This window comes from Cheilinus undulatus, linkage group 11 (assembly GCF_018320785.1).
Source record: "Cheilinus undulatus linkage group 11, ASM1832078v1, whole genome shotgun sequence".
NCBI lineage: Eukaryota > Metazoa > Chordata > Actinopteri > Labriformes > Labridae > Cheilinus > Cheilinus undulatus.
This window is the reverse complement of record NC_054875.1, coordinates 42,894,127-42,915,197: the sequence shown is the minus strand read 5'-3', so window position 1 is coordinate 42,915,197 and position 21,071 is coordinate 42,894,127. Positions and strand designations below refer to the sequence as shown.

General features: G+C 40.9%; 1 protein-coding gene across 1 annotated transcript in view; it reads right to left on the bottom strand.

Annotated features, from left to right (window-relative positions):
* Positions 1 to 8,905: 8,905 nt before the first annotated feature.
* LOC121517949 (formin-like protein 13) overlaps positions 8,906 to 21,071 on the bottom strand; it is an 86,739-nt gene continuing 74,573 nt past the window's right edge. The window contains exon 17 of the mRNA XM_041800073.1: positions 8,906 to 9,313. Coding sequence (XP_041656007.1) covers positions 9,212 to 9,313 — 102 coding nt within the window. The 3' untranslated portion in view covers positions 8,906 to 9,211. The remainder of the gene's footprint in view (positions 9,314 to 21,071) is intronic.

Here is a 21,071-nt window from a genome sequence, read left to right as displayed (position 1 = left end):
AAATAAACTTAAAATTGACTTTTCCCTCACCAGCTTCCAAGCATAATCTTCCTGTAAAGTCTGAATGAGCTGAGGTGTCTGGAGAATCCACTGCAAGAAAGTTGGTTTGTGCATTCATCTGCTTTCCTGTTTAGTATATTTGCACTTTAGTGGAATAGTAGATACACCCAAGGATAAGTAGTTTTGATGTTAAAGAAACAAAGTTACCAAACAGGATAGTCTCTCCAGGATGCTCTGTGTCCACACCATCAGTCACACAAACCAGATGGAGTTTGCAAGCAGTTAAGAATGCATTCAACAAACGATCCACAGACAAGTACTGCATAGAGAATAGGAAAGTCTGGAGAACTGGACCAGAGAGTTGTGACTTTGCTTAAATGTGCTTCTTGGGATTTCTCCCTTCATTCTGCATTTTCTGACTGTGCATAATCTTTAGTTTCAGCATTGTTAACATAGCTTTTTATTCACTATCTGCACAAACTGGCAGCTACAAGTTAGCTCTGCAGAGTTGAAGTCAAAGAATGCATTTTTCATGATTAACCTTCAGTTTAGAAAACAGGATGCTATCATGTGGGTATCTTTAACACCCTCAGCACACGTTTTAAACACGCTGGAGTAACAAACTAAGGTCACTCTTTCACTGAAACTCTCTGAAAAGACTTGGCAGGAGTGAGAGTTTGCATAACTGTAAGAAACCCAGCATCACTTGCTATGAGAGGGAGGCTGGCTCACCAATCAGTGAGCCAACAAAGGGTCAATTGGTTATCTTAGTGTGGCTAAAATTAGCAGTGCTAGCACTAGCGGCCTACAATCAGCCTTGTACAGTGTGGTAACATCCAAATGTCAGTGCTAGAGATCTTTAATGTATGCCAGTTTGACCTGACAATGCCCTCACACAACTTGATCTCCATTTCCTCGATCAGAATCCGGGCAAAGTGTGATCTGTAGTGTGCTGGATGACATCTAACAGTTTGGTAGAGAGCAGGCCCATGAACGACTGGTAGCAGATAGCTGCAGTACACTTAGACAAAACTTCTGACTGGTATGCAGGCTCACAGATAAGAATTAAATCAATAGCAAAAGTTTGTTCTTTGTATTGTAAACATTGCAGCCATGGACAAAAAGTACAACCCCAATTACCAAAAAAGTTGGGGCTCTGGGTAAAATACAAATAATAACAGAATGCAATAGTTTGGAAATCTCATAAACTCGTATTTTTTTCCAAGTAGAACATAAACAACACATCAGTTGTTGGAACATTTTAATCATTTTACCTCTTTTTGAATTTTGCGACAGGAATGTTGTCCCATTCTTGTCTGATGTAGGAGTCCTGGGTCTTCTTTTTTTTTTTTTTTTTTTTTTTTTTTTATTATGATGCATCAAATGTTTTGTACTTGTGAAAAGTCTGAACAGCAGACAGGCCAGTTCAGCACCCGGATTCTGCATCTGTGAAGCCATGATGTTGTGATGGATGTGGTATGTGGTTTAGCACGGTCTTGCTGAAATAGTCAAGGTCTTCCCTGAAAGAGACGTTGTCTGGATGGGAGCTCTAAAACTCTATCTACATTTCAGCATTGATGGCACCTTTCCAGATGTGTAAGCTGCCCATGCCATAGGCACTAATGGAATCCCATACCAACAGTGATGCAGGCTTTGAACTGTGCAAGGATAACAAGCTGGCTCCTCATTAGTCGGCAGAAAACTGTGTTCATTGTTTCCTAAAAGAAATGCAAATTTGATTCATCTGACCACAGAACAGTTTTCCATTTTCGGCTAAGTCAGTTTTAAATGAGGTAAAGCCAAGTTATATAAATAGACTTGAGCTTGTATAATGCTTTTCTAGTCATCTGAATACTCAAAGCCCTTTTACATCACAGGTGCTATAGATTGACCATCAGTATAAGCTAATCCCATTCATAAGCTCCCGTACCCAGTCACACACCACCAATGAAGCAGTGAAAGTGAATCGTGTCAAGTGGCTTGCCCTAGGACATACTGACATCAGACTGTAGGAGTTGGGGATCAAACCCTCAACCTTCCCATTACAAGATGACCGACTCTTCCTACTGATCCACAGTCAACCACTAAGTTATGCATGAATAATTTCTAATCTGAACTGGGTAAGACATTGTATAGGTACATCTCAAAAAATTAGAATATCATGAAAAAGTTCAATATTTTTTGTCACTCATTTCAGAAAGTGAAACCCACATATTATATAGACTCATTACACATAGAGTGAAATATTTTAAGCCTTTATTTCTTGAAATGTTGATGATTATGGCTCACAGATAATGGAAACCCATAATTCAGTGTCTCAGAAACTTAGAATATTGTGAAAAAGTTCAATATTGGAAAGTCATGATGTCATACCCTAATCAGCTAATGAACTCAAAACACCTGCAAAGGTTTCCTGAGCCTTTAAATGGTCTCTCAGTCTGGGTCAGTAGGCTACACAATCATGAGGAAGACTGCAGACTTGACAGATGTCCAGAAGACGGTCATTGATACCCTCCACAAGGAGGGTAAGCCACAAAAGGTCATTGCTAAAGAAGCTGGTTGTTCACAGAGTGCTGTATCCAAGCATATTCATAGAAAGTTGAGTGGCAGGAAAAAGTGTGGTAGGAAAAAGTGCACCAGCATGAGGGAGAACCGCAGCCTTGAGAGGATTGTCAAGCAAAATCTGTTCAAGAATCTGGGGGAGCTTCACAAGGATTGGACTAAGGCTGGAGTCAGCGCATCAAGAGCCACTACGCACAGACCAATCCTAGACATGGGCTACAAATGTCGCATTCCTTGTGTCAAGCCACTCCTGAACCAGAGACAACATCAGAAGCGTCTTACCTGGGCTGTGGAGAAAAAGAACTGGTCCGAAGTCCTCTTTTCAGATAAAAGTACATTTTGCATGTCATTTGGAACTCAAGGTCCCAGAGTCTGGAGGAAGAGTGGTGAGGCACAGAATCCACGTTGCTTGAAGTCCAGTGTGAAGTTTCCACAGTCAGTGATGATTTGGGCTGCCATGGCATCTGCTGGTGTTGGTCCACTGTGTTTTCTGAAGTCCACAGTCAACGCAGTCATCTACCAGGACATTTTAGAGCACTTCATGCTTCCTTCTGCTGACAAGCTTTTTGGAGATGCTGATTTCATTTTCCAGCAGGACTTAGCACCTGCCCACACTGCCAAAGGCACCAAAAGCTGGTTCAATGACCATGGTGTTACTGTGCTTGATTCTCTATGGCCAGCAAAGTGGCCATAGAGAATCTATGGGGTATTGTCAAGAGGAAGATGAGACACCAGACCCAACTATGCAGATCGCCTCCATGCCACGTCACACTGATGCAGTAGTTCATGCAGAAGGAGGCCCAACCAAGTATTGAGTGAAATAAAAATTGTTACTGCTACATTTAGATATGAAATTTAAATCTTTCATAAGTATTAAATCTGTCAGGATGTTTCCAAACTGAAAAAATATCCAACAGATTCTCATTCACACAGTTTGTATCACAGCGGTGTTAGTTAATTTTTTGTGGGTTTGATTTTACACTGAATCTCAGTATTTCTGTGGTGCATGAATGTGTTGGACTTCTTTAGAGTCATTCAGTTTTTCACTGAGATTCCTAAGTTAATTTTTGTAGAGACCCAAAAACCCACCACATTTTTTTTTTTTTTTTTTTTTTTTTGCAAGAGACAAAGACAAAATGTTTCAAGGTTTTATGTCAGGAGCAGTGTAACCATGACCTCAGAGAAAAAGAAATATGAAGTCTTCTTTTAAACAATTGCAGGGCTTTGGAAATCTTCTTATTTTAGGTCATTACAAAGCATTCTGCTTTTAAAGGCAGCTCCAATTCTGCAGCCAATGTGAAGAATTCAGCTTGTAGTTGTGAGGATTCCTGAGAAATGACCTTGTTGGGCTCCGTAGCAGTGACAGCTGTGCTCCTTTGTGCTGTGTCGCTGAAAAATACTTCAACATGGAGCGCACATAACATCACCTGAAGCACTCATGTGTCACCATGTAAGGCTGAGGTGAAGTTCAGTGATTAGAAACCCAGCCTGAGAGCGTGCAACAATATACGCTGGTGCCAAACTTTCCATCCAGGTGTGGCAGCAGCTCCTCCAGAGCTGCTCTTAAAGCAAACAGGTTAACATTTTACCTTCTCTGTCCTGCTCTTACTGCCTCAGGCCAATGCCATCCAAAGGGGACAGCCATCGTTTTATCATCTGAAAGTGACAAATAAAAGAAAAAAAGCTCAGAGCCATGACTGGGACTTGATAAAAAGAACGGGTCTCGGAGGAATTTAATTAGCGGTCAAAAGGAGAGCATGTACTCTAGATATAACACACTGATCATGTCCAACAGCCCCGTCGCACATAATGAGCTGCTTTGGTAATCTTCAAAAAAGCACAGGCTCATTTTTGCAAAGTCATTGTATGTACTTTTACACTAATTCAACATTAATTTAATACGGTGCATGTGCCAATTTTGGGAGCAATTAAAAGGAGAATAAGCCAGAGGCAAGCAGAGATACGGGCTGTCAATCCACAGATAGCTTTCACTTATATTCTGCCAGAAAGAGAGGATTAGGAAGTTTAAATTCACAAGTTATATTAATAGATCTGTGTCTGTTACGTTTTTTGGCATGGAGCTGTAAATACACACTAGAACGCCATAAAGTGAGGGAAATTTTGCAAAGTTTTTTCAAATTGGCAGCCAACATATAAAAGTTATATTCATGAGTGCTTTCTGCTAAATTCAGAGCTGTGGCAGTGAAGTTGTGGACTGTTAAATTGAACAAAGAGCAATCAAAGAAGATAAAGGTCAGAGATGTACTTGCTGTAAACTATGCATACAAAGATGCATCATGGCTGCCATGCATCCACAGTGTCGGTTTGATACATTAGCTGTGCACATCCTCAAAAATGAACTAATGCAGGATATACACGTGACTGGCAGAAGCAGAGTGGAGGAGGAGGTGTGACATTGTTTTAGACTGGCAGCATGTTTTGCTTCTGTGCATGTCTGCTCTGGTATGCACCGTCACAGCTTAGATATGAGGCCCTGCTTTGTGTTGGCCCCAACTTCTTAATGTCAAAGCACAGCCATTATTCATAAGTTTAACCTCAATTAATCTCCTTACAATTGACTTGATTCAGTGTACAGTGGAACCGAGACGGGAGCTTTTCAAAATAAAAGCAGTTTGTCTGAATGAAGGTAGTTTATCCAACGAAGTGCCAAACTAGGCCTTTACTTTGAAAATGACAAATCAGAAGTTTACATAAACTGTTTTTATCTTCCCTGTAAAGCCCTTTTCACACCGCCGCGTGGCAACTTGCCGCCTCCTGTCATTTTAATGAGGGATGGGCGGCAGACGGGAAGCGGTTTTAACTGCGGCGGTAGGACCCAGAAACGGTTGCCGCCCACATGAACGCGCACAGATTTTGCCCTGCCGCTCTGAGTTCAGCGTGTTGAACTTTCTGGTGGCAGCCGCCTGGCAGCAGCCAAACACTTCGAAGGAGAGAGAGAACCCGGAAAAAGCAGGCTTCGTGGGTCTAAGCAAATAATGGAGGAGCTCATAATGCTGGTGTATCATGAATATCCTAAGCTCTACAACACAGCTACCATCATACAAAGACAACTAGAAGAAAAATTGTGGAACCAATCATTGAAACGTATTTTCTAGGGGGAATTATTTTTATGACGGAACCTATTTTTCCCTTAGTTTAATAGTACATTATACATGTTAATATACAGAGATTGTGAAGTAGTCTACATGTTTTTGGGGAGGGGGGTTGTGATGTACTTGTGGGTGGGCTCTGGTGTGACGTTCACCAAAGCACCTCTACATCATTGCTGCCTTGTACCGCGGCGGCAGCAGTCACTTTAAAAAACGCTAGGCATTTCGGGGCACTCCTTCAGCAGGGAGGTGGTTTTCAGGGTAGTTACCGTGCAGCAATGTAAAAAGGGCTTTAGACACTGTACTAGTGTGGAAACAGACAGCTTCAGTTTTACCAATTGGATTACAGATTGTGACCTTCATCTGGGTCAATAAGAACTGATTGCAAATACATTTTACCTATGTTGATGTATATATTTCTGTTTTCAACAAAAGTTCACATAAGGCTCTCTTTCATTTTCCTTTCTATAAAGTGTGCTGAGGCATGGAAAAAAATAGGCAAGCCCTCTACTCTCTAGATTCTCTGTGCGTGAGAAACAATACAGGCGTGTCAGATGTAGTCGTAGCTTTACCTAACAGCTATGTAGTAATGTAACTACATAAAGCAATGTAGCTACATTATCTTTAGCTGTGGCAACATGAGCCACAGTAAATTTAGTTAATGCTAACGTAGATAAGTTAGCTATGCAGGTAATGTAGTTACATGTATGTAGCTACGTTACCTCCCATACTTCTCAGCTGCAGTCATCTACAGGCATCTGGTTTAAGTAAAAATGCATACAGGGAAAGATGTGTTTTCTTATTTTACTCAATGCAAGTAGCACCTACAGCGAGTCTGTTAAGATTGGAATAAACTTTGTAGTTTTAACTTTAAAAAGACTAAAAAGATATTGCGCAAAATTCACCTTTACAGGCTTTTCTGGCAAAAATATGTGCCCCTGGCAATCCCCCCAAAAATCAGAAAAATCCATGCCCTACCCTCCTCTCTTCCTACACCTTTCAGAAATGTGTTCTGAAACCAGCTGTTCTCAGATTCTCCCCTCATGATGTCATGTGGGGAGTTAGCACCGCCCCCAGCTTTGGTTGGCCCTCCCAGCATGGAAGAAAGTTCCGCCCTCCTCTAGAGAGGGATCAGGAGAACCATATCCATTAAGCACAACATGTCCTGAGACATGGATGGGGGCGGAGTCAGACAGCTCAGTAACATTTAAAGCCACAGACACACAAACAGCTTGTTCTGAATAAGGCTGAAACAGAGTGGTTTTTCAGACATGCAAAAATCCAATACTGCAGTGTTTATTTAGCAACAAACTTCACAGGCATGTTTTGGGGACCTCTGAGATCAATATAAACTTGTCTTAAAAGGGTAAAATATGTGACCCTTAAGATCATACTGTGATTGCTCAGCTTTAGTGCCTATGGCACACGTAGCCTACACATCTGGAAAGGCACTATTGATGCTGAAGCATATAGAAGTTTCAGAGCAACATATGCTCCCATCTAAGCAACATCACCTCCAGGGAAGGCCTTGCATATTTCAGCAGGACAATGCTAAACCACAAACCACATCTATCACAACAACATGGCTTGCAGTAGAAGAGTAGTGGTGTTGAACTGACCTGCCTGCAGTCCAGACCTTTAACTGATATAAAACATTTGGTGCATCATTACACAAAAAATCCAGCAAAGAATACTGTTGAGTAGCAGGAATCCTACAACAGACAAGAATGGGACAGCATTCTTCTCCCAAAACTCTCTTCATTCCAGGCATTTGTCAAAGGTCACATATTTTACCTTTAAGACAAGTTTATATTGGTCTCAGAGGTCCCAAAACATGCCTGTGAAGTTTGTTGCTGAATAAACAGTCTGGTACTGGATTTTTTTCAGCCCTGCTCAGAACGAGCTGTTTCTGTGTCTGTGGCTTTAAATGTTACTAAGTTGCCTGACTCCGCCCATGACCACGCCCCTCTCAGGAAATGAGTTTATGGCTTACTGAATGGGGCTCTCCTGATCCTCCTCTCAACTGCCAGCTGAGAGGAGGATAAGAAGAGGAGGGTGGAACTTTCTTCCAAGCAGGGGCCAACCGAACCTGGGGGACGGAGCTAACTCCCCACATGACATCATGAGGGGAAAATCTGAGAATGGCTTGTTTCAGGACACATGGTCCTGTCCCTACTGTTTTGTAAAACGAGCTAACATTTTTCATGAAATTGTAAAACGTCTCAGTTTCAACATCTGTTGTTTTTTATGTTCTATTGTGGATAAAATGGTTTGTTTTTTTGCATTTTATTCGATATACATTCACAAAGCATCCCAACTTTTTGGGAATTTTGTTTGTTATTAGTAAAAAAAAACTAGTGTAAATTTATTGAGAGAAAAGTAATACCTTAAACAACTGAGGTGAGTTTTGGATTTGATTTATTACTTGCTAAATTTGGATTACTTTTCCCTTTCTAACTTCTAAAGTGGTAAAAAAAAACTACACTGTACAGAAAAGTTAAAAAGAAGCTCTAATAATCCATCCAGCTATAATTATGACAAATTGGAAATTCAAAAATTAATAGAAAGATAAAGCACTTTAAAGGAAACATTTAATAAGAGTTGTGCATGTTTTCTGCTAATGAATCACCTTCTTCTGCAGACATAAAGTTTTAATTAAAATCAGTGGCTTCTCTCCTTTTACAGGAGAGAGTTCTGCTTCTCTGTCAGAGGTCTGTTCTATGAAAGCGTACCTCCATGTGGAAACTAAAAATAGTAATTTCCTGTTAGCTGATTAAAATGTAAGTCACACAGACCCAGTATAAGACATAAATCAGATCCAACCAGGGTTAAGAATACCTTTCAACCTCTTTGAAGGTGGGGGTGGTGTTTCTCGTGGTGTCATTGCCGCCGTGCAGACCTGGTTATTTATCAGAGGCGGCCTTGGAGCTCCTCCTGGAGCGCTGTGAGAGGAGATGTCCCCGACCACAGCGTGACTCCTTGTTCAAAATAATCACGCACCCAAAGTACACCAGCCTCTGCCGGCCTCTGAAGTGCTGTCTGTTTTGTTCCTCCGCCAACGTGGAGCGGTGGGTATTAGTGGCGCTCTTCAGCATATGAGAGTTTCTTACAGCCTTCATTATGGATTCATCTCCAAAACAAATGTCAGAAAACATGAAGTCAGCCCAAAACAAAAGCCCTCTCTGACATGAAATTATTCAACAGAGGTAAGATTTATATTTACAAAAGGGATTTACATTGTCATCCTGTTGTCTGGGCGCATTTATGTCACTGTACATATCATACACAATGTCTATACAATGAATCACAACCTGTTTCTCTCATAGATACAGAAGGAGAAAACAAACAGCTCCAAAATATATATAAACCCATACAAAACTTTCTCATCTTTAGTATCAAATACTGCATTTAAAGTTGCATGCTCTATCTTCTTCTTTGATCTCTATCTCTGTGAGCTGTGACTAAGCCAGCAGGATATCTCCAGTTTGTTTAATAGGCATCCCTGCAGTCTCGGCGGTAACCAGGATGTCCTCCATAACTCATATAATTTCAGCATGGGCCCTCTTGAAGTCGTGGACAAACTGACAGATCAACCCAAAGAGCTCCTGAGAGTCCTGATCTGCCGGTTCTCCGAATTTAACCTTGACAAAGAGAGAAAAAAACATACAGCATTAGTGTCTTTGAAATGAGAAACTTTAGTCTGACAGTAATTACACTTTCTGAGACCTCCGAGCTTACTAAAATATTTCCCAATTAACAGCTTTCATTAGTAAACTGCTACCTGGGTCGTGCACATTCCTCCTTACAATGGGCTTTTCATATAATTACCTCATATACTTCCTCTGCATGCAACCCATTCCTTGAGAGCCCTCATACGCTGATGTGAACATTTACTGCTGAATTAAGACATACACAGAGGAGGTTAAAGGTCCTGTGCAGAGAAATGTTGCTAATTCTGAAGTCAAACTTTGTCAGAAAGGGTCATGGGGACTGAGTGGACTAATTGGCTTATTATATGCTGTTGACTGTGCAGGTTAAAGCTCAGGCTGTCACTCTTCTAAATTTCTTCACTACTTATTTTGTTTAACTCATGCAGACCTTTAGGCGATACATAACTCCACTCTGTTTAAATGACAACTTACTAAACATGAATTATGACTTATTAACCTTCCAAACAAATGGTCTTTATTTCACTTAGGCTGTATTTTAACCTTGTGTTTGCATGCACAATCAGCTGTGTCATCAAAATTGTCCATGTACCTAACTGATACACCAGGTATGGATTTCATATCCATCTTGGAAACACCCCATAGACTGTGATTGGGAATAGCAGGGATGGGCCATCTCTGGGGTTAAGCTACAGTTATGTGCACAAGTTTTAAACATGTAGGATGCAAAGGAGTCATCACTGGTCCCGATGTGCCACAACCCCAGTGCTTGTGAGGGTCAAAGCAGTCTCCAAATAATCGGCCAGACATTTTGGTCTGATAAACGTAGAAAAGCACTGACGTAAGTCGTCCCGCTGACAGTGAGGACATTCTATTATCAGGTTCTCTTGACTTCTCTGAAAGCTTTACACAGGTGTGAGACACACGTTTTTTTTTTTCCTAACAAATTCCCTATTAACATGAGGGAGATGTCATATTTGCACACCTGCCTCTTGATATTATATAACACTCACAGAAGGTGTGCAAATGAGTCTATTTGCATACTTTTTACCCAAAATTTTTGCCCAATCTGTCAGGAATGCACAACATGAGTTATCAACAAAGGCAGGAGAGATTTTGTTTTTCCATTCTCAGTCTGAGTAATATAATCCTCCTCTGCTCTGCCTGTTAGCTGATCAGCTCGGCTGCTTTCTGTGTACGTTAAATATTTGCATGCATTTTTTACAAACACATACAGTGGCCAATAAAGCCAACAGATCTACAGTCACTCTTCCAAACGGCTTTAGGGGGAATAAAGGGCTCGCCTGTTCTATGAGTCAATGTGTTTCCTCTTTAACAAGTGGGGATAAGAAGGATAATGAGACTGCATTGTGTATCACACCAGGGTGGAAAATACTCAGAGTAAAAAGTGAATTCAAAGCTGCCTTGTGGCCCTGCTGGCATCAGAAATTCATATTTAGTGAAACTAATCCACCAATGGGAGTGAAAGAATTTCTATATTAGAAATATAGCCTATAATGATAAAGTTACAATGAGTCAAAGGTGCAAAAGAAACACATTCAATTCAAACTTAACCTTCATTAGCACTTAACAGTGTAAGGATGACATAATTAGTTGTAGCTTACTGTACTGAAGTGTACCTGTGAGGATCTTTAAGTGGAGGCTGGTGTGTTGAGAGAAAATAGAAGTAACAAAGCAGCCATAACCTCATAAATGCTGCATTTTAGGAGTATTAATAAAAATTTGGAAATACTGAACATCACTGCAAAAAATGTTATAACAACTCCGTCATGGTGCCATTTCTCACTTACATGTTGTACATGGGGCATGGCTGCGCCCCATCAGGATGGGGCTGTCTGCAGATTATTTCATGCGTCTTTGTTGGTGCACATAACTTGTACAGTTTATTACAGTTTGTTTATTAAGGAGGAAAAAAATCCAAACCTACACTATATTTCCAAAAGTATTCACTCACCTGCCTTGACTCATATGAACTTAAGTGACATCCCATTCTTAATCCATAGGGTTTAATATGACATCGGTCCACCCTTTGCAACTATAACAGCTTCAACTCTTCTGGGAAGGCTTTCCACAAGGTTTAGGAGTGTGTTCATGGGAATTTTTGACCATTCTTCTAGAAGTGCATTTATGAGGTCACACACTGATGTTGGACGAGAAGGCCTGGCTCTCGGTCTCCACTCTAATTCATTCCCAAAGGCGTTCTATCGGGTTGAGGTCAGGACTCTGTGCAGGCCAGTCAAGTTCATCCACACCAAACTCTCTCATCCATGTCTTTATGGACCTTGCTTTGTGCACTGGTGCACGGTCATGTTGGAACAGGAAGGGGCCATCCCCAAACTGTTTCCATAAAGTTGGGAACATGGAATTGTCCAAAATCTCTTGGTATGCTGAAGCATTCAGAGTTCCTTTCACTGGAACTAAGGGGCCAAGGCCAGCTCCTGAAAAACAACCCCACACCATAATCCCCCCTCCACCAAACTTTACAATTGGCACAATGCAGTCAGACATGTACAGTTCTCCTGTCAACCACCAAACCCAGACTCGTCAGTTCTTGTCCATCAGATTGCCAGATGAAGAAGCGCGATTCGTCACTCAAGAAAACGCGTCTCCATTGCTCTAAAGTCCAGTGGTGGTGTGCTTTACACCACTGCATCCGACACTTTGCATTGCACTTGGTGATGTATGGCTTGGATGCTTGGATGCAGCTGCTCGGCCATGGAAACCCATTCCATGAAGCTCTCTCCGTACTGTTCTTGAGCTAATCTGTAGGCCACATGAAGTTTGGAGGTCTGTAGCGATTGACTCTGCAGAAAGTTGGCGACCACTGCGCACTGTGCACCTCAGCATCCGCTGACCCCGCTTTGTCATTTTAGGTGGCCTACCACTTGGTGGCTAAGTTGCTGTCATTCCCAATCACTTCTACTTTGTTATAATACCACTGACAGTTGACTGTGGAATATTTAGGAGCGAGGAAATTTCACCACTGGACTTGTAGCACGGGTGACATCCTATCACAGTACCACGCTGGAATTCACTGAGCTCCTGAGAGCGACCCATTCTTTCACAAATGTTTGTAGAAACAGTCTGCATGCCTAGGTTCTTGATTTTATACACCTGTGGCCATGGAAGTGACTGGAACACCTGATTTCAATTATTTGGATGGGTGAGTGAATACTTTTGGCAATATAGTGTATCTGGACCTATGTGAAAAAGTAATTGCCTCCTGAACCTATTAACTGGTTGTGCCACCCTTGGCAGCAATAACTGAAATCAAGCATTTGTGACAACTGGTGATGAGTCTTTGGCATTGCTGTGGAAGAATTTTGGCCCACTCTTCTTTGCAAAATTGTTTTAACTCAGCGTTATTGGAGGGTTTTCCAGCATGAACTGCCCGTTTAAGGTCACACCACAGCATCTCAATTGGATTTAAGTTCGGACTTTGCCTTGGCCACTCCAAAACCTTTATATATATATATATATATATATATATATATATATATATATATATATATTTTTTTTTTTTTTTTTTTTTTGAGCCATTCAGAGGTAACCTTGCAAAGCAGATGGATACACCCATTTCCATGTTTCTCACTGGCGAATGCATATTGCAAAGCTCCCATCTGAACAGCTTGGGCCTGGTTAGAAAGTGACAGGACCAATCAGCATCAAGGGGCAGTGCTTTCGGACGTGGCGGAGTCATGACGTAAGTAAGCAGCAACAAGAGGCTGGTGCCGTTATGGTGGAAGGCATTAGCGTGGATGCTACTAAAGCGCATCCATTTCTTCGTTAAAAGAAGAACAAAGACCAGCAGTGAGTTTTTTTCTTTTCAAAATGACAAAAGTCATGTACTGACATGTCTACAGTTGCCATGGTTCACGTTATGCAGTTCTATGTGGAGTTTATTCTTTGGTGGCAGCTATGTCACGTGTTTTGTTGCTCTGATTGGCCCGTAAAGATGTGACAGACAGAACGTTCATCCAATCACCCTCCGAGTTTTTTTTCAAAGGCTCTGCCCTTTCCCAAATACCGTCTATGGAAGATTTACCAGATGGATGTGTGAAACACATCCATCTGGCGTGCCAGGTTAGGTTCTTTTGTGACCTCTTGGATGAGTTGTTGTTGCACTCTTGGATTATGCCTGGCCTCTCCTGGGAAGGCTCACCACTGTTCAGTCATGATTCAACAAGGGGGGCTATCTGTAGGGCCAGATAGGTTTGGATTGTTTTACCCTTAATAAATAAAATCATCATTTAGAAACTGCATTTCTATTTACTCTGGTTGTTTTTGTGAGATATTAAAATTGGTTTGATGATCCGAAACATTTAAGTGTGATAAATATGCAAAAAAATCCGAAATCAGAAAGGGGGCAAATACTTTTTCAACACTGTTATTCCTATAAATGATCTGAGACGATTATGCACTTTGGAGATTTGTTAGGTATTTTCCTCATCATATTTCTTTGTTATTTCAGCAGCAAACATAATCTGTCTGCAGATACCTCCCTGTGTCTTTGTTGGTGCACATAACTTGTATGGAAATGTGATTTTTTGGAGACGGCTGCTTCCCGAAGAAAGTTCTAAGTCTTTAAAGTGAGTCATGACTCCTGTTAGAAGCAGCTGGAATGATCTTCAATCTATTTTTTCATGAAAAGCATGATTAATAGCACTTTATCTGTTGCCACTCAGCTGGAATGTATTGGCGTATTAAAGTTATATTTGACTGTATAAGGAGATATTATGATTATGTCATAACTAGTAGCTTTTATGGATTCAATACAGGAGTGAAGAAAAGCATGTTACATAAAATGTCTGCTTCTATTTTAAACTCTTATAAAATCATGCCTGCAGAATAACTTCCACAAAAATATACTTCTCCAGAGTCAGACCCCCCAAAAATTTCATGAGCTTCTTCTTCTTCTATGATTAATAAATTTGCATGTTGGCTATTCAAGGGCATCATTATAAATTCTCCTCTCCAGTGAGAAGATGTGACTAAATATGAAGCCTTTTCCCAAACCTGCTGCTCCTCTGCACAGAAACACAGCCGAGTCACTCTCAATCATTTTCTCCGATGCTCCTGAAGGGCGTTATTGTATATTCAGGAGCTTTCACAGACACAATATTAGAGTGGTGGCTCCCACACGCTGAAATCGGGAACGCAGGTGGAGCTCCGGGACCAGGACTTGGACTGTGTGGAACCTTAAATGCCATGATCTGATCGTGACTAAACCTGACATCCAATATTTTAAGAGGACACAGAATGGACTGCCACAGTTTAAAAAGTAACTCTTAATAATTAAAAGTATGAAAACTGGATAAGTCACAAGAGCAGCTTTTATTTAAACATGCAGGGATGACGGTGCATTTTGTCACGGCTCCCTGCTGATTAAAAACAACTTGTGGCCTAAAGGGGAACACTGCAGCTAAAGGTCAAATTGTAAAAGTTTTAAAGGCCACCGCCACTTCACCAGCAGACTGTTTTCAATATTACTTGGAGTGATTTATTGAATGGAGTGAGGAGAAATTCTTGAATCTTAAGATTTATCATGTTATATCTTGCTTTAAAAGAATAGTTTGACTTTTATGTGATATACGCTCAGAAGAGGGAAGACGCCGTCTGTAAGAAGACTATTTACAATGTTTTTAAATTCATTAACTAAGCACGGACAACACAGAGAGAGGATTAATGTGCTCCTATTTAATGATGTTTTGTAGCAAATATCATCCATAATACAAAATACCAATTTAGGATATTCTCCAAGGAGTTATTGAAATTAATTGGTTCTTCATATCTAAGATGTAGGATGCTGCATAAATGATGACTCCCATCTCATAAAAAAGCAGCTGTTAATTTTTTCCTCATTCTCACTAAGTATAAAAGATTATTTTAAAAGGTCATTTAGAAAGCTTACTTTATAAGGTTAAGCTTTAAAGTGTTTAAGCCAGAGGCTAGTGAAGACAGTGCAGCTGGACTGAGGCCCATGCAGAAGCAGATCCTGATGCCAGCAGGGCTTAATAACTGAAAAGCGGGTCCCTACCTGGAGCATGTCAGTATGGCTGCTAGCATCCAGTATACATACTCTAAAATCCTCTTTGCTTTTTCTGCATCTCCCTTCTTCTCTTTCAGTATCTACCTCTTTCTGCTTCTCCCTCTTCTCCTATTCTACAGACCCCTCTCTTCTTCTTTCCTCATCCCCGCCTCTCCTGTTCTGCATCTCCCTCTTCTCTTTCTGCACCCCCTCTAGCAAAAGAAATCCAAAACTATTATAACTTTGCCTTAGGCAGAATATTCCCAATTCATGTTAAATCTTTTTGCAGATGATACTGTTATTTACTGCTGCGCTCTTTCACCTGTATGAGCTTTATAAATCTTCAGCATGCATTTGTCTTTGTACAAGTTTAGCTTTCTTCCACTTGCAGAGAAAGTCATGAGTATGTTGTTCACTTCCTTCTTCCCATCGAACATTTGTACGTCAGCAAAAAATATATCATATCTTAACCCTCAGCCAGAGCCTAGATGGATCCTTGAGTGTCGGGGGGCTAAATGCAAGAAAGCCGTTCTGAGAGAGATGGTGATAACAGAGCACAGAGAGGAACTGGAACTCTTTCAGCTTTAATAGACTCCAAAGAGGAAGAATGCGTTTGTCAGGTGAATGTGGATAATGACGTATGTCAAGTGTGAAATCAATGCAGCTCAAGTCGTCTGCATGAACCAGCTCTTGAATGTTGCTGTACTGAAGGAGGTGACAGGGTTTCCTGTCATCAAAAGCGGCGCTGAAAGCACTTATTGATTGTACCAGAAGGTATGAACAAATGAATCATCAGGTCTTATGGATTAGACTTCTTGGTCATGTAATATGTTTTTGTCATAGGGCAGTTGCAAAGCTACCAGTTTTTCTCTATTTTCTGCTGTAACTTCATATCTACCACACAGATCGGCTGTCTTTTATAATCTTACACGTACAGAAGCCTTTTACTAAAAAGTGATGCAGTAATATATCTATGGTATAAATGGCAGATAAAGTAGACTTTTTACCACTCAATTCTTCTGACAGTGAGCAAAACACTGCTGTAAGGAAAAGGCTAAAATCTGACTGACCCACTTTTCAAGACTGTCATATAATGACTGAAACATGTCCAAATACATGAATCAATACTGTGGAAAGGCTGTCATTTTCCCTCAGAGTCCAAGGGGAAAGATTTTACCAGATTTGAGCCAAATGGTCAGAGGATGTCAAACTCTCAAAGCTATACTTTTTGATTACAGAGGTCCCATGTTCATTTGTTAACTATTATTACTTTAAAAGGGGAACAAAGTCATATAAGGAGCTGAACAGTGAAATGACCAAATGTTCTGTGGGTCTTATTTCCATCTCTTTCTGTTTAAATGTGCACAAATACACCAACCACACGAGACTTGTTCTTAAAACTCTCTCAAGCAGAGTGAAACAAAATCAACCTGATTACATCGATTCCTGTTGTAGTTCTCTAATCCTTGAGCTGGACAAGACGGTGCACTCTTAATTTAACCCCAACATTTTAGAAGTGTCCCGTCCAGCAAAAGCTATCCACCTCATGGCATCTAATTTCATAAAATGCAAGAAAATGAGCCTTTCGTTTCTGCACATATTGATGCACTTATTACATATGCACTCTTTCTCTATCTCTCTTCCATCCTGTATGACTCGTAGGGTTATACATCATTTAGTTTTTTTCTGATGCCGGTGATAAATCGACAGTTTATAAAAGATGCTGGTACCTACAGTGCCTAAATATCAATACTTAATAGAGAGAAAAAAAGTGTTTTAAAAGTCAGCAGCTGAATAAAAGCTGTCTCAGTATTTTAAATGATTCAGAAATGAAATGCCAATAGGATATATGTGTGAAGGAAACAGGTTTAACTTCTTTACATGATGACATTTGTGCATTTTCTTTGGTACCAAAATGAAGCACTTAAATCTGTCTCATAATTCTATATGGTTGGTTATGGATGTGTTTCTACTAGTAGTATGTTGGTACTGGATTTCGATACTCATCCCTTGTGATTCATGTGTGCAAAAGATCTGAGACGGGTCTTGCTGCAAAGACTCTACACCACCCCTGTGCCGTAACTTAAGTTCAGCCCTTAAGAGATCCTAGGGACATGTTTCGCCATTAAGGTTTTTTTTTCAAAGCCATTTTGGCTGTGTTGAATGAATAAGGCTCAAATTTGCCAGAGTATATTACTTTTTACATTTTTTTAGAATTGTTGTCTCAGTTCCTTAAATTGGCCTAAAAAGGCATAAAACCGACACATTAGCTCCTACACACAAAAACTGTCCCATTGAAAACCATTAAAAATGCGATTTTTGATCCCACATTTATCTTAACATAAACTAATGCATTTTTTATGTTAAGATTTCATTTTGGTCAAATAGCTTTCAGTTTCATATTTCCACATTTGTCCACGGCTACTTGTTCCATTCCAAGCATGCTGCAAAATTTCACACTTTTTACTGTTTTCTGCAAGGGCGCATGCCTCTGATATGTTAAGTGTGTTTGGCAATGGTGTGTTTTTATTAAAAACAGTGGAGTTGTGCAAACATACTGGCCTTTAAAGGGTTAAAACCCCAAGAATATCATTAATATTTGATATGTATATTTCAGGCTGAAGTCGTTTTAAATGATTGGCTTGTTTAAGGTGGAAAAAAATAATACATCAGATTTTTGCCATTAGGACCTTGAGTGAAAAAGAGAAACAAGATAGATAAACAAAAAAAGGAGACCAAACAAATTTACTTGATCTTTGTCTGAGATTAATCGCAATTAAATGTTTAATCTTTAAACTGCCGTAATCCAAAGTTAAAATACCCGCATAAGATACGAGTCGCACGACTCACTCTGAAGTCGGGCCGACTCTCAGTCGGATCAGGCGTTGTTTGTCGTGCTGTGTATGGGGGAGTACGACGGCTGACCATGGCCCGACTACAACCTGACAACCTGCTCCCGACTGGTCGGAAGTATTTCTGGCATGTTTGATATTTTGGTCGTATGACTCCAGACACTTCACAGTGAGAGCAGAAACGCGAGCAGAATAAACAACTTTGGGGGATTGTTTTCCTTTGTAAACTGTCAAACAACATCCTAAATTACCATGACAATGGCTAGAATGACTTTCTGATGCACGCCAGAGATGATAAAGGAAATAAATGAGCAGGAAATATTCCTACCCGAAGACCTGCAGCTGATACAGAGGTGATGCTGTTTGTGTGTGTGGGAAAGAGAGAGATAGCAGGAGCGAAAGAGAGAGAGAGAGAGAGAGAGAGAAAGAGAGAGAGAGAGAGAGAGCGGGAGAGATAGAGGGGGGAGAAAGAGAGGATATGACTGGAAACACCTCACCCTCAGTGTGTGACTTTTTAAAAAGGAAACCCCGCGGATTTCTGTCACAGTCCATTCCCACTTTAGTCGCACGGTGTAGGCACTCAGGTCGGCACGACTGTGGGATCGTACAGTGTGAGCACGCAACTCGTGCACGATGCTCACACATCGTAAACAATTCAGTCGCACAGTATGAGATGACATTCTGCCACTGTCATATGGTCGACTTGAAATCGCACAGTGTACACCCGGCTTAAAGCTAGGTAACTAATTTTAGCCATGGTTCTGCTTTCACAGCAAATACACTGTATGGGCCAGATGGAGCTAAAGTTATGTTAGCTGTGTTAGCTTGTTGTCACAGAGGATGAGCTTATGCTGTCTACACACTGTTAAGTCGGCTGTTTACGGTTTTTCAAATTAGGTTAGTAACTTTTGATGCCCTAAGCCACTCTTTCGTAACCTTAACTGGAAGTGCAATCCGATTTATTTTGAAAGATTTGCATGTATTTCTATCCTGGCAGAGGTGGTCTGCAGGGGCAGGTGTCTTAAATGAGCGGCCTGCAGTCTCAGGAATATGGGTGTAAACGTGCATTTTCATATGCTAATTAAGAAAAACATGCACAGCTGTTTATGCTTATGAGGTCATGGGCCATTGCAATGATCAGTTCAAAAACAGGAATAAGAACAGTTGCAGTGCCCTGTTTAACAGCACAACAGGTCTCTGAAATAGAGTTTCTTAGGAACTTTTCTTCATAGCTGAAGGAAGATAGAAGATATTGGTGAATAAGGCTCATTATTCTGAGATCAGTCTAGAGCTAGGGATAGTTAAAACAAGCTTTTCTTGCATGCTGCTAGCTAGAGGTGGGATGTTTACGCCCCTTTTGCACCTCTGTAAAGTCTAACAGTGCCTGTGTTTGATGAGCTCCTGATATGTGTTCACACCTTGTATGACGAACTGCAACACAACATGAACCCTCACACTGGGACACCAGTATCACACACCGGAGGATGTGATGTGTGATTATAAAAATGTAATAATGATGGCTTCATTGCAGCACTGTTGCAAAATCCCACTGTGTTAAGCCTCTTTATTTCACACGCTCACTTTAACGCTGTCTTTAGTCACTTCCTTGTTGCTTACTTGCGTGTAAGTTGTGGGAAAAGTTTGCAGTGCACAGGAATCTAATTGTGCCTCTAATATAACACAATTCCCTACCAGGCCTAAAGCTCACAGCTCACTCTATAATATGTGAGCGCTCAAACACAGCAGGAAGGGTAAGTGGACTCTCTATGATGATGGATCGTCCTCAGAGATATGGGAAAGGTGAGAAAATAGGCTCTGCTTTTGTATTGATTGTTTTTGGTGGGGACTCCATAAAAAAAGACAAAGTACCTGCTAAAATGTCAGAAGTAGGCTTGAGCTCTATAAAGCTAATCTAACCAGGTTAGTGGGCGAAGGAAATGTCCTCCTTTATAGACGATGGGATCAAGGAAAACACAGGGACCTCCACTGAATCTGCTGCTGTGTGAGGCAGAGGAATTATTTTTATCAGAGACCTTTATGCCGAGACAAATGCTTACAGGAAACTAAAGTTCTCAGACAAACTCATTAAAGTTTATCATCATCATCGTTCTCACAGAGACCAGACTTTAAAAAGTGCCTAAAGCAACTGAGAACCCAAACACAAAAAGCCATCTAACTTTATAACATCCATCTATCCATTTTCTATACCGCTTATTCTGTTCGGGGTTGTGCGGGGGGGGGGGGGGGGGCTATCCCCCCCGTACATAGGGCAAGAGGTGGGGTACACCCTGGACCACGCATGTGCAGGGAGATCATGCAAACTCTGCACAGAAAGTCCCTGACCGGGAAGCGAACCCGCTGTGAGGCAACAGCGCTAACCCCTGCATCACCATGCAGACCCCAACTTTATAACAAAGTGTCTTATTTACACCCAGTCAGTCTTGAGCAATCAAACTGTTTGTATAGAACCAATTCATCACCAATGCTATCTCAAAGAACAAACATTAATCTACCATGAGCTCAGCACTATATAACATTTTGCAAAGTTAATGCAAGGAAAAGCATTTTGTTTGCAAGGCTGAAATCTCAAGCAGAATGCTCATGTTGATCTGCTGAAGATGTGTCGGGTTGTAGAAAGAAAGAGGGAGATGCAGACAGAGAGAGACAGAAAGGATAAGATTAGAGGAAGATGCACTAAAAAGAGAGAAAAACAGAAAGAGAAGAGAAGATGCACAGGGAGAAAAGAGGGGGATTCTAAAAAACAGAAAAGACCGGTGGAAAAAGAGGAGGGGGATGCAGAAAGACAAAGAGGGAGATTCAAAAAGAACAG